The sequence below is a fragment of the Ascaphus truei genome, chromosome 2 (genome assembly GCF_040206685.1).
Source record: "Ascaphus truei isolate aAscTru1 chromosome 2, aAscTru1.hap1, whole genome shotgun sequence".
Lineage (NCBI taxonomy): Eukaryota > Metazoa > Chordata > Amphibia > Anura > Ascaphidae > Ascaphus > Ascaphus truei.
The window spans coordinates 485,678,891-485,693,629 of record NC_134484.1 but is presented as its reverse complement, the minus strand read 5'-3'; the positions used below and the strand labels follow the sequence as shown (position 1 = coordinate 485,693,629).

Genomic DNA, 14,739 nt, shown 5'->3' with positions numbered 1-14,739 from the left:
ATATTACATGGTCGGATCATGCCCCGGTGCGATTAGTATTAAGGGATTTACACCAGAGACCGCGCGGCACACGCTGGCGCATGAACGACCTCTTGCTCAGAATACCCGAGCCCAAAAAAGCGATAGGGGCAGCCATACGAGAATATTTCTCAATAATTGATAACGGCCAAGTAGGGGAGGGCATCCTATGGACCGCTCACAAAGCCACTCTTAGAGGTAAAATAATCAGCAGCGCTGCACACAGGAAAAGAGAGAAAAATAAAAAGATAAACAGCTTAAACGACAGCATCAGGGAGAACGAGGACAGTTACCAAAGAAACCCTACAGAGGAAGTTAGAGCAAAAATTGATAAAGACAGAATTGAGCTTAAAAATATATTGATAGAGGACACTGAGAAGGCAAAGCGCTGGACAAACCAAATGTTCTATGAAAAAGGTAACAAAGCAGACAGGTATTTGGCAGCCAAACTCTGTAATATGTTTGTCCAGTCTGGATAAATACAGTATAAAAAGACTGGACACGACAAGTTAACATATAACCCTGCAGAGATCAATAAAGAGTTTGTGACATACTATAACAACTTATATAACCTGACAAAACAGGGCCATACAAGTATAGATCTGACATCAAAGTTAGAGGACTATATAAAAACAACTAAACTATCCAAGCTAGACGAGATAGAAGCAAACCACCTAGGAGCCTCTGTAACAGCAGAGAAAGTGTCGGCCGCCATTAAATCACTTAAAAACTCTAAAGCTCGGGGCCCGGATGGGTTCTCAAATTTCTATTACAAAAAGTTTGAGAACACATTGAAAACCTATTTGATCAGATGGTCCAACAATATTTTAAGAGGCGAAGTCTTACCATCCGAATCACTAACAGCTTCAATTATAGTAATCCCCAAAGAAGGGAAAGACCCTACACTATGTTCCAGCTACAGACCCATCTCTTTGATTAACACTGATATCAAACTGTTTGCAAAAATTCTGGCCCTCAGACTGAATAAGGTCTTGAATGTCCTGGTACACCCAGACCAAGTAGGGTTCACCCCAGAACGACAAGCCTCAGATAATATCCGCAGGATCATTAATATTATACACAACAGTAACTCAAAACAACGCTCCACACTGGTACTAGGACTCGATGCTGAAAAAGCATTCGACAGGGTGGCCTGGCCTTTTATGTTCCGTGTGCTAAGAGAGGTGGGCCTTCACGAAAATTTTATTAACGGTATTGCAGCACTATACTCAAAACCAACAGCTACAGTCCGCACATCAGGTTATACATCAGCACCCTTTAAGATATCCAACTGTACACGGCAGGGTTGCCCGTTGTCACCCCTGCTGCTTGCTATCTGTATAGAGGTTCTAGCTTCCAGAATAAGATAAAATCCTGAGGTACAAGGCATTCCCATAGGCGATAAGGTCTACAAAGTATCTCTTTTCGCTGACGATATCTTGCTCACCCTGACAAAACCAGAAACATCCCTAAGTAGTCTGTTCGACACCTTAGACGAATTCGGTAAATTCTCAAATTTCAAAATTAACCATACTAAATCAGAAGCTATAAGCTTATTTATAACTAAGGATAAAGAAAATGAGCTGAAAAAGACATTTCCTATAAAATGGAAAACAGACAAGCTAAAGTATTTAGGGGTGAATATCACACAAACATACGAGGATATATATATAACGGAAACTACCCAGAACTAATCAAAACCCTGAAAAAAGATCTAACAAAATGGTCAGGACATCAGATATCTTGGTCAGGCAGGATTATATCAATTAAAATGAATCTTCTCCCAAGAATATTGTATTTATTCCAAGTACTCCCAGTAACAGTCCCAGCTTGTGTAATCAGGGACCTGGAGAGTGAGATAGCTAAATTCATCTGGAACGGCAGAAGGCCGAGAATAAAGAAAAAATTCATGGTGCTTCCCCTGTCTAAAGGTGGCCTGGGGCAACCGATTAATGCGCTCAATCTAGCCAAATATTACGAGGCGGCTAGATTGAGCGCATTAATCTACTGGTCTGCAACCCTGGGTACGAAACCGTGGGTAGATATTGAGAAATCGGAAGCCCGGCAGACAGATATGGCATCCCTTTTATGGATAAAGAAGGAACACAGAGCAGAACACTATAAAACCCATCCAGTCCTAACACACTTGTGACGATGGGGAGGATTTGGCCCAGGATTAAAGGGGTTACACCCCAATTGGCCACCCTCTACCCTCACCTGGGAAGCAAGGGGTTAACTGGACTGAGGTCCAGTAATGTGTTTTTACCTCGCTTCAATATCAAAATGCTTATTCCCCTGTGTAACTGTATTGTGTTATCCTGGTGTTTACACTCACACATACACTAGGGTTGATGCAGGAGGGAAGGGGTTAATGTTAAAATAGTGATTCTAGCCCTTTGTTTAAATTACCCTCAAAGATGCCTGCCTACTAAATGCAAATGGTCAGGAGAGCGACCAAATGGTTAGGAAGCAGCCCCTGATCAAAGGCTCAGCCACTCTACCGGTTTGCAGGAAGCTGGAGTGGGTTGTGAGCGTTATAACTCACACTTACAAACGCCTCTGATTTAGGAGGTCTGGGGCACTGGGTGTGAAATCTAACACCAGGTGACAAATGTCCACTACCCAGGGGTCCCTGCTTCAAAGGATGTATTGATGGGGGTCAGGGGTGCGGTTACCCAAGATCTCAGAATGAGTGACCTTATTAAATATAAGAATATTATGAGATGTCCTCGGCTGAACATGCTAAGAGTTACATATGTGTATTCGTGGGACTGATTCGCACATAAGGAATACAAACACCTGATGTTTAGCCGGTTCGAAGAGACAGATATTAATCTCTCTTAATTTTAATATTACACTGTAATATTTACAGTGGGAGCGTTGGGAGCGTCATGCGTGCCGGAATGTATTAATATGTCTCGCGTGCCGGTAAGTATTACTGAACTGAAGTTATGAAGTTATTTAGATAGGAAAAGCAGTTTGTAAACGTCCTTGGGTGGGAGGAGTTTTACTCTGAGGAAAACTGTCAACTTCACCGCTGATTTATGAGGGGGGCTGGGTTTAGGTTGTGTTCAATGGGAAATAATTGTATAAGAACAAGGCTCAGCCTATGACTATTGTCTTTCATGTCTTGATGATTATGAAGATTGCTGTATGAACTGCCAGTCCAGATGTGACTGTTTCATCATTCCATTTTAAGTAAGTGTCCATATTTAACAAGGAATAAATGATATTTTATCATATCTAAGTCTCGTACCAGTTCAACCCAGTTATATATTTTTTGGTGTAAATTACAACCTGTCATAAATTACCGTGACAACACTCTCTAAGCACTTGGGATAAAAACTGTAAATATAAAGCAGATTTCATCTATCCCCTCACCCCTAACACCGATTAGGTTCAATCAAGAGTTCCCCCATCACACCAATCAAACGTATTTAAAAAATGGGAAGAAAAAGAGCTATCCACTATTGGAAAGATGTTGAGGGGAAACAGGATTAAGATATTTGCAGAGATTATGGAGGAATATGGTGTTTTTGAATTCGCAAGTATTTCACTACATGCAACTCAAACACTACGTTTCATCTATCCAACCAAAGGAAAATTGGACCTGACCCTCACCACTTTTGAGAGCTGGTACCAGCTAGGCGAATATCAGAAAGGGACGATAGCTCAATTTTATCAGGTCCTAATCCACCAGTTTAGCGACCAAACAAGTAAAAATATTTCAGAATGGGAAAGAGATATATACAGACAACGAGGACTGGGAGGAAATTTATGAGAGAATAGCCAGAGCCTCCAAATGCTCAGCAGTCAGAGAAACAAACCTGAAAATTCTCCATAGGTGGTACTATACACCTCCACTCATTTTTTCCACTAACCTCCCCAATTTCCTGGCGTAACTGCGGACAGTTGGGCACGTTTAAACATATCTGGTGGTCATGCCCTAAGATTATTCTCTTCTGGGGAAGAATTAGAAGACTTTAGATCTGAGCTGGGATATGGAAACCGTGCTTTTACTAAAACCTACAGAAGGCCTTGAAAGGAGGATAGATAACTTAATAATGCAAATTCTCTCGGCCGCAAAAGCAATGATCACAAAACATTGGAAGCAGAATGATCCCCACCAATCAAAACTGTTATTCGAAAAGTGAACTTGGTTATGACTATGGAGAGACTTACTAGTTTGATTCACGATAGATTTAATAGTTTCCTGACAACCTGGGATCCCTGGGCGACTTATACATGGCAAAACCCGAATCTGACCTAGACTGCGAAACCAAAGATATTTAGTAGCTAGACTGGTTGTACTCCTATATTATAGTGTATGTATATTTACAACCGATTGTGTGCTCCCTGCATGGAGACCATTGCGGATGTATACCCCTACCCTTTCCCACCCACCTTTTTATTTTCTGTATCCCCCCCTCTACTTTTATGTTTTGAAAAATAATAAAATACAAGTTTAAAAAAAAAAAAAAAGTGAATTCAACAGTCTAATGTTCCCCAATTACATAGAATATTGAGATTACTAAATAAAATAAAAAACTTATCCAAAACAACGATTGTGGTTATTGATGTTTTTCGTATGTGGAGCCATATGGTATTTATGCAATGGAATAGAGAATAAGCATAATTAATATAAACACATAAAATGCAAAAAAAGCTCCTCAGTTTAAAACATGTTTAAAAAAGGACATGCAGTGTTAAAGTCAAGAACATGCAATGTGGAATAGTGGAAAAAAACATTAAGAAAGACACCCAGATCAAAATCTACATTCATTCCTTTGGGTACCAAAGTTTTTAATTTGTGAATCCAAAAGGATTCACGTTTGGTGAGTTCTATCTCCCTGTCTCCTCCTCTCCAGTGTGCCACAACATGTTCTATAACCACAAATTTAAGGCCCGAGTGTTCTCCTTGATGATGTGCAATAAAATGTTGTGAAAGAAAATGAGTTGTAACTTTTCTCCTAATATTGCAAACATGCTCTAGGATCCTAACCTTAATGGGCCTTGAAGTTTTACCAACATATTGCAACTCGCACGGACAGTCAATTAAATAAATGACATGATCTCTCCGGCAAGTTACATGTGAAGAAATCTGATATTTTTCTTTGGTTATATTGGAAGCAAAGTTTAATTTATCTTGGGCTCTAAAGCTACAGGCCTTACATGTAGTACAACCATAAAAACCCTTCACTTGTGGAAGCCAGATATTTGTAATTTTCTTAGGTTTTGGCAATGCACTTGGTGCCAGTTTATTCTTTAATATGTTGGCCCTTTTAAAGATAATTTTTGGAGTCTCCGGAACAATATCACCCAAAATATTATCACTTTTTACAATATGCCAATGTTTTTTGACTATATCAGATATATGGTTGACTTGTCTATTACATTTGGTTAAAAAAAGCAAAATTACAATCTTTATTAGAATCTTTTTGCACCTTTTTTGGCTCCAAAATGTGCTTCCTATCTAATTCATCAACTTTTTTTTTAGCTTTATGAATTATATCTACATTGTAGTCTCTATCAAGAAATTTTCCTTGTAGGAGGGATGCTTGTTCTTCAAACACATGTGGATCACTACAGTTTCTTTTTACCCTCCTAAGTTGACCATATGGCATATTCTTAGTCCAGTTAGGATAATGGCAACTAGAGGCAAAAGATAACTGTTTCCATCAACTTTTTTGAAGAAGGTCTTGGTCTTAATTATTCCCTCTTTGATGTAAACAGTCAAGTCTAAAAAATCCACTTGATTTTGACTAAAATTACATGTGAATTTAAGATCTTGGTTGTTCTCATTCATATATGCAATGAATTTCTTTAGATCTTCCTCTTCCCCCTTTCCACATAAAGAAAATATCGTCTATGACTCTACGCCATAGGACCAAGCCTGCGCCAAGCCCTGCAGATAACCAAATCCTCTCCTCCTCCCAGATGTTCATGAAGAGGTTTGCATAGCTTGGCGTGAACTTGGGACCCATGGCGATTCCACAGACCTGAAGATAGAACACATTTTCGAACCAGAAATAATTATGTTGAAGTATAAAATATATGGCATAACCAGGAATTTGATCTGTTCTGGTGGCATTTCTTTATCCTTAGATACAACTTTAAAGATAGCATCACATCCTTTTTGATGGTTAGTACAGGTATATAGGGATGTTACGTCACATGTAACCAAATGTATGTCTCCCTCCCATACCTGATTGTGTAATATTGCCAGGATGTCATTGGTATCCTTCAGATATGACTTCATTGACCTCACATATATATCTCTGCAAATATACATCTACATATGCAGATAAATTAGAGGTCAATGAGTCGATTCCAGAAATTATTATTTAAGCAGCCAACTAGATTGGCAGATTTCTTTTTAGATAAATTTCTATATTAGCAAGTACAAGCACGTTGATGTATATTTTATACATTTTATGATTATGTGTATAATACTGTCTGTGTAGTTATTTATAATATTTTCTAGGCTGTAATCAGTTAATTAATATCAGTGAGAGATTTTATGAGCATTAGCCAATTAGACTGTGTTCTGGCTTAGTACATATATATACTGGTAGTGACGCATTAGATGGCCACTCCTGATGAAGCTGCCATTCAAGCGCAGCGAAACGTGTAGAGTTTTTGGACCATCTGAGGATCCGTAGAGGAGAGAGGAGAAGGAACCGGAGGCAGCGTGCATGTGTGCGTGTGGACGTCCAACCCGGGAAAGGGGAAGTGACGTCGATCGAGGCCGCGGACGCAGGAAGCAGCTGCAGTGAGATCACGACAACTGCAGACTGAGACGCCCTATTTATCCTAATGCCCGATTTATGCTGACATTATGTAAGCCTCCATTTTTATTTATATGCCGATAAATTTGTTTATAGTCTGCACTATTGGTTCTTTTCTTCTGTTTGAGCTCCCGGAGGTTCCTGTTTACTACCACCGGAAGAACTTACCACTGTGTGGGATCTTGCCTATTATTCTGCTCCACTTGTGAGTAGAATACCTATAGATCACTTAATTTTATTACCTTTATTGTTAAATTTGCACTATGTTATTTTTCTTTATTTCATGGCACTTGTCTGGGTCCCCTACTGTTTGAGAAAAAGGTGAAAAGGTACTCACCAGAGACAGGAAATGGAACAGTTTCAATCTTTATTGGGGTCACATGTTCCTCAGTGTCCGGTTCTTCTTTCTCTGACTTAATCTCTAAACTCTCCGGTACAACCACTAGGAAACCTGGCAATAAGAAAAGGGAAATCCATCATGTAAAGCTGGGAGTGGGGGCGCTTCTTGTGATATCAGCAGTGTTCGACAAATCACCCAAAAATCTACTCGCCCAACCAAAAAATCTACTCGCCACCTAGTCCCGCCCCCAACCCCACCCCCAACCCTAGTCCCGCCCCCGCTTTAAAATAAAATATATAAATAAAATACATTTAATAAATTCCTAGTCAGACCAACATTCGTTTTTGACATAAATGTATTTATTGTATTACATTATACTACAATTAGTCCTTGTTACGTACGTACGTACGTACGTACGTACGTGCGTACGTACGTGCGTACGTGCGTGCGTACGTACGTGCGTACGTACGTGCGTACGTACGTGCGTGTGTGTAAATGTCGGATCTAGAAAAGCAGATCTCAAATGTCTAGATCTAGGGCAGTTAAGATATATATAGGGTAAATAAGATATCCAGAGTGTGAGACAGAGAGAGTATGGGTGAGAGACAGAGAGAGTATGGGTGAGAGACAGAGAGAGTATGGGTGAGAGACAGAGAGAGTATGGGTGAGAGACAGAGAGAGTATGGGTGAGAGACAGAGAGAGTATGGGTGAGAGACAGAGAGAGTATGGGTGAGAGACAGAGAGAGTATGGGTGAGAGACAGAGAGAGTATGGGTGAGAGACAGAGAGAGTATGGGTGAGAGACAGAGAGAGTATGGGTGAGAGACAGAGAGAGTATGGGTGAGAGACAGAGAGAGTATGGGTGAGAGACAGAGAGAGTATGGGTGAGAGACAGAGAGAGTATGGGTGAGAGACAGAGAGGGGAGAGAGGGTGGGTGACACACACACACACAGAGAGAGAGAGAGAGAGAGAGAGAGAGGGGAGAGAGAGGGTGGGTGACACACACACACAGAGAGAGAGAGAGAGAGAGAGAGAGAGAGAGAGAGAGAAAGAGAGAGAGAGTGGGTGACACACAGAGAGAGAGAGAGAGAGAGAGAGAGAGAGAGAGAGAGAGAGAGAGAGAGAGAGAGAGAGAGAGAGAGAGAGAGAGAGAGAGAGAGAGAGAGAGAGAGAGGGTGGGTGAAACACACAGAGAGAGAGAGGGTGGGTGTCACACGCAGAGAGAAAGAGAGGTTGGGTGACACACAGAGAGAGAGGGTGGTTGACACACAGAGAGAGAGAGAGAGGGTGGGTGACTGGGTGACTTGGGTGGGTACTTGTGGTGTGTCACACACACACACTCTTTCTCTCTCCCCCCACACACACATTCTCTCTCCCACACACACACTGTGGAGTATGAAGAACCGATCCGAGCAGGCCACCTTCCCCTGCACTCAACACCCGCCCCAGGCGGGCCAGCCCAGCAACCGGGGATGGAGGAAGAAGTGTACAAGTGCATGTAAAAAAACACCAAGACTCTGCCCTCCAGCCTCCCCACCCCGTGCACGCCAGTACCTCCAGCCTCCCCACCCCCATGCGCGACAGTACCTCCAGCCTCCCCATCCCGTGCGCGCCAGTACCTCCAGCCCCCACCCTATGTGTGACATCATCAGCTTCCCCCTCACACTCCGCATTCATTTTTCTTGGAACCTTTCCCGTTCCCATATATACAGAAGGCAATTCTATTTGCATCGGTTGGATTTAAAAAGTGCCATTTTTGTGTAGTCCACATTGGAAAATGGCTTTCCTTTAAAATGTGGCAGTTGTTGCATTATGAAAAACATGTAGAAATGAAGCGTTGCTATCCATGCTAAACTCATTCAGTGCCCAGATATGGCCTGAACTACACAAACGCTATGTCTCTTTCTCGCTCATCTCCCCTGCACCTGGCTTTGTTATCGTCAAATCTGTTACTGTAGGTAAATGTAAAAAATAATAATAATAACTTACTCCAGCCACACTATGCGCTTGATTCAATATGAAATTAAAGTCTCATTAGATGGTGACATATGTTTCATCGTATTAGCATTGATAATGTATAATTACAGATAAGCTAAACATAATTTTCTTTCATGCAACATCCTGTTGCCATCTCCAATATTTCCTACACCTAGAGCATAAAACATCTCCATTCAGAGATCGTGTAAGCTTCCTTATCTGCTAGGCATAAGAACAAATACATTGGACTAAAATGCAGTATCCCAGCCTTGATTCAACTCAAGTTCCAGTTGCAGTAGGATTTGGTAACATGCAGATGAACACTCCAAGGGTCACGATATGCTGCTATATGAAGACCCCCGCGCCCCTTTGGCAATGCATTGGCTTTGTTTCCTTTGAAAGACACAAGCCTGCTGCATGAATTCACCAGCAGCCGAGAGACAAGTTTCACAGGAGACAAGCACATGTTGCATTTGCCTCTGATAACATGCAGAATTGGAGGACAGCTCAGTTTAACCACATCTGTGCCAAAATGTGTATTATTAATCACATTACATAACCAGGATACCCAAAAAAGGTGAGATATTAGTTATGGAAAAAACAGTAATTTAAATAAAAAAATAAAAAAACAACCTGATGTTGAAGTTTCACTGGAAAGGGGGTTACAATGCAAAGTAACCCTTTCATGCAACAAGCTGTGGGGTGGAGTCTGCTGGATACATTTCTAGCCTCATATCCCTATGAGCAGTAATGAAAGGAGCACCGATCTGTTGCAATAGCTTTGTGGTCAGCAGCATGACACACGTGCCAGTGAGATCTCAAGCACATACACAAATAACAAACACCAGCCACACATCCCACTTCACATTAAAAGTTCCCTGCACCGCTATGTTGTAAAAGCCTGTGGTAGGATAGAGAAGAAAAAACAAACTTTCATGCCATTTTAATTATGCATCAAGATCCAACATGTTTTGGGTTATGTACAAATACTATGCTCTGATTAGAGATCCCATCAACACCCCAACTTTGCATTAAGCTCCCACAAAACCACCACATGTTGCAAAAGCCTTTGCCAGTGGTAGAACCCCTCTGGCATTAAATGGGTTGAATAAAACGTCCCTTTTTGTTTGTGTGTGTGGTTAAAACACTTACTTTATGTTTGCAATTGCATTCCACTTCTCTTTGCCTCCCCGTTCTGTGGCAATGCCCAGGGTGGTAGCACACTGCCCTCCCGCCGGGAACTCGCTGCACACATTGCTCGCGCTCCCCGAACTTTGGGGCAGGTGGCAGCAGCCACACAGACAGACACACACACACACACACACACACACCCACACACAGGGGGGGGGGGGGGGGGGTGGGAGATGCATGAGAGGACATCAGTACTTACCTCTGTGCAGAGAAGGAAGGGCGGGCTTGACTGCTCACAGAGCATGACAGCGCCAACACGTGTCTGCCCAATCAGGAAGAGGGATTTTTTGTTTTTTTTGGCGCGAGCAGGGAAAATTTTAAAAAAACAGACACGTGTGCTGCTTGGGCCAATATTTACTCGCCCGGGGGTTAAATCCACTCGCCCCGGGCGTGTAAATGTATAGGATTGTAGAACACTGGATATCAGTATACAAAGGAGGAGGAGGGAGGGGGGCGCGCAGAGAGGAGGTCATCCGGCTGGGAGGCGCAGGGAAAAAAGCTTGCGCCCCCCTGCCTTAGACAAATTATTTTTTTCATTAGAACAGGTATCTTTATTATTCTATGCACGCTTTAATATTATTTCCCAAAATATTGCAGACATTTCAGTCCATTTTTAAACATACTGAATAAAGACAAGTGAGGATGTAAGGGTACTTACCACAAACAGGAAATTCATCTATTTCTTCCTTTATTGGGGTCAGATGTTCCCCTGTGTCTGTCTCTTCTTTCTCTGACTTAATCTCTAAACTCTCCGGTACAACCACTGGGAAACCTGGCAATAAGATAAGGGAAACCCATCATGTAAAGCTGGGAGTGGGGGCGCTTCTTGTGATTTCACCTCCTCTGATATTGGTATAATATAATACCTCTTGTAAAGAAATGTATTACTAGCCCTTCTGGCAGAACATGACAGAGGTGAAGATATATTATCTTCTTACCTGCCGATGGTTTTATAAGAAAACAAGATTAGTTTGGGTGTTTGACTCGCATAACTGCCAAATAATCAGATATTCCCACATTGCAGATTTCAAAGACACCAAAATATCTCCTCTACTCACTAAACAGGTGTGGATCCATGCTGGCAGTGGGCAGTGTTGCTCTGGAGGTGCAAAACTTTAATGGCTCAGGATTGTGTCGCAACATAACCATCTAGAAAAGTATAAAGAGTCGGAGATTAACAGCCAAAAGACCAGTAAAGTCCTCATAGTGTAACATAGTAACATACTGTAATGTTCCATAGTATGAATAAAAAGCAGATACAGTACATGAGTGAGACTTTGATAAATGCTCCCGATACTCTCTCAGGTCCAGCAGTTCTGCTCCATACTGACACAGTCTCACTTTCCTAATTCATACGGTGAGAAGTGGGTAATGCAGAGGAACCAGTGCAGTAACTCCCCCTCACCTTACCCCACCATAATAAATAGGGGGGTTTGATCCCTCACACCCTCATTAATTTGTTCCTCGATCACCTCCAGTTTCTCACATTCAGCTCATTTGTACCTGGCAGGACATTCTTATATAAAGGAATGCCTGGGGAAACACTGACATTTTACTCACTGATTATTTATTTTCCCCTGATCTCTCAATGTCAGCACATGACATGAGGGAATAGGCTCTGCCCATCTGAAGGTAGGACACAGACTTCTGACCTGCTCACACCCTTATAAGCCCGTCCTATTATGATGGGATCACTGCTTCCCGACCCAGATAATTTCCAGCGGAATAGTTATATTCTGATACTGAATCAAAAGCACTATTCTCTGTGTTATATCTGTGGAACGTATCCACACATATAATATAAGTATTGTAAACACAATAAGACAGTCTGTCTGTGAGTGGGTTTATTGGCTTTGCACCTCATCCCAAGCTATGTTTAAAAGCTGTTTTTAAAGCAGCAAGCATTGGCTTTAAATTGTACATGTGAATGTTTTCTCCCCTGTATGAGTCATCTGGTGTCTGGGGAGGTCTTTCTTAATACGGATTGCATCCCACACTCTGAACATGTGAAGGGTTTCTCCCCTGTATGAATCTGCTCATGGTTGAGGAGATCTGTCTTCCGAGAAAAGCTTTTACTACACTCTGTACATGTGAATGGTTTCTCCCCTGTATGAGTCATCTGGTGTCTGAGGAGGGTCCTCTTGGTACTTAACTGTTTCCCACACACTGTACAAGTAAAAGGAGTCACTGCTGTCTGAATCATCTGGCGTGGAAGTTTCCCTTTCAGTGAGAAACCGCTCCCACCATCTGTAAATGTAAAGGTTTGCTCCCTAGCGGGGACACAAAGGTGTGTGAGCAGGTTCCTGTCCAGTGAGAAGCTTTTGCCAAACTGACAACAGAGAAAAGGCTGAGCACCGCTGCGTCTTCTTAAATCTCTCGCATACCATTTGCTGGACCCATATTTAGAGTCCGTCGCTGCTGTGTTCTGTACAAGGTCTGTAAATTCACCACCATGTGGCACTGGTTCCTTGTATGTGTCTAAAATGTGGCAGGAATCATTGTTTTTTGGCACTTCTGGGCTGCGAGGAGTCAGCCAGCTTCTGGATGTATCAGAGCTCAAGTTCTGTTCCTCATTCAGGCCGATCTCTAACAGAAGTAAACAAAAAAGACAAAACAAATGTTTTCAATCTGTAAATCAAATTACTGAAAGCAAATTACAAATCCAAAACACTGAAGGATTTATTTCACCAATACTTAATTAACAAAATATTCTCTTCACCCAGGGATTTAAAATTGTGGCACATTTTGGCACATGGACATCCAGTGGCCCCTAATGACTGTGGTGGTGGTCCTGAAGGCCTGAAATGTATTTGTAGCAGCTCTCAGTGAAATCATTGATACATATATAACGTATTTATTACTGTATTCATTATTTGTTTCAAATTTTTTATTGTTTTTTAAAGAGATACATAGCATACAATAATCAATGCATTTGGGAGGGCGCATCTTGTAACAATCGTGGTGAGCAGATAGGTGAAGAACAGATACACATACAGGTACATTATCCTCTATTCTTACACATAGCCTATCCCTCTTTATTACGCCCAATCCCAAGCAGCACACGTTTGGTACTAGTGCGGCGAGTAGATTTTTTGGTGATTTGTCGACCACTGTGTGTGTGTGTGTGTGTCATATATATATATATATATATATATATATATATATATATATATATATATATATATATATATATATATATATATATATGTATGTGTAACGGGTATTCCCCCCCCCCAATCGCAGATATAGTGTGGGGTGCAAGGGAACATACAAGGTTACCATAGGTGTGGTGCATTACCTGTTGGCTCGCAGGAGGGCTGAGCTTCCGCCACGGGGAACCTGGGGCAATTATACTAGGGGTACTCACTTACAACGATGCAGCGCCTCCACCTGCGATGGCTCCCACCAGAGGGGGAGTGGTTCCTCGCAGGACAATCAATAATACCATACACAGTGATTTATATATTAACTAATACCATTTACTGGGAACAGCATATAACACATCATCACATCCGTACCATAACATATCAGAACAGGTGTCCCTCTCTCGAGGAGACACTTACTGCGACGTCCAGCAGGACGCTTCCCCAACACCAGGTGATCCCACCCAGTGTCCAAAGAACCCCACCCAATGTCCCGCACTCTTGCAGAGAGAGGCAATGGGTGACTGCGCAGTCACTATTTATACTAAGGGCCGTTGGTGCACTTGTGTGTTAGATAGTACCTGCCGAGCACTCCCGTGCTCGGATCTCCAACTGGCTTCACAAAGGATCCGTCGTGTGATGGTTCCGTCTGATCCTACACCGGACTCCTTTGTACGCGGACCGCCAGGGGCGATCCGAACCTGGAAACAGTCTCTGCGGACCCCAACTTGGATCCGAACCTCGTAGCAGGAACCGCAGCGTCCGCTGTGTCCCTGTCTAATCTACCCTACCGTGACAGGATCCCTAACATAGAACCTGTCCCTACAGCACTAAGTGACACGCGCTATACTACAGGCAGTCCCTACAGCACAGCAACCTGTAATGGCTTTAGGGGAAGCTCCTAGGGGCCTACAGGGGTTAATAGCCTGCCCCACTACCCTAACTCTTCCCAGCCCGGACTGTTACTAAACTAATCCCAGCGCCTGCAGCAACAAGCTGTGACCCACTGGATGTGTGCAGCTAACGTGCTACACAACAAGGTGCCTGCCTGTCAGACCTCACAGCACTGACCGCCGTGACTCTGACAAGGCAGCACTACACTAAGGGCAGCGTCCCTATCTTGGGCCTCCCTCAGCACTTACCCACTAATCTAGTGGGGAGTTGGGGCCTACCTGGGGTGTGGGTACCTATATGGGTGCAGGAGCTGCACTCGCTCCCCGCACCCTTCCTTCCCTCACAGCTCCCTGACTCCAACTCACTTACTGATAACTATCAGCGCAT

General features: G+C 42.6%; 1 protein-coding gene across 1 annotated transcript in view; it reads right to left on the bottom strand.

Annotated features, from left to right (window-relative positions):
- Positions 1 to 6,277, bottom strand: part of LOC142488317 (uncharacterized) — a 42,361-nt gene extending 36,084 nt beyond the window's left edge. The window contains exons 1-4 of the mRNA XM_075588683.1: positions 6,224 to 6,277; positions 5,907 to 6,017; positions 5,619 to 5,860; positions 4,201 to 4,289 (exon numbers count right to left, since the gene is read on the bottom strand). Coding sequence (XP_075444798.1) covers positions 4,201 to 4,289; positions 5,619 to 5,860; positions 5,907 to 6,017; positions 6,224 to 6,277 — 496 coding nt within the window. The remainder of the gene's footprint in view (positions 1 to 4,200; positions 4,290 to 5,618; positions 5,861 to 5,906; positions 6,018 to 6,223) is intronic.
- Between the last annotated feature and the right edge of the window lie 8,462 nt (positions 6,278 to 14,739).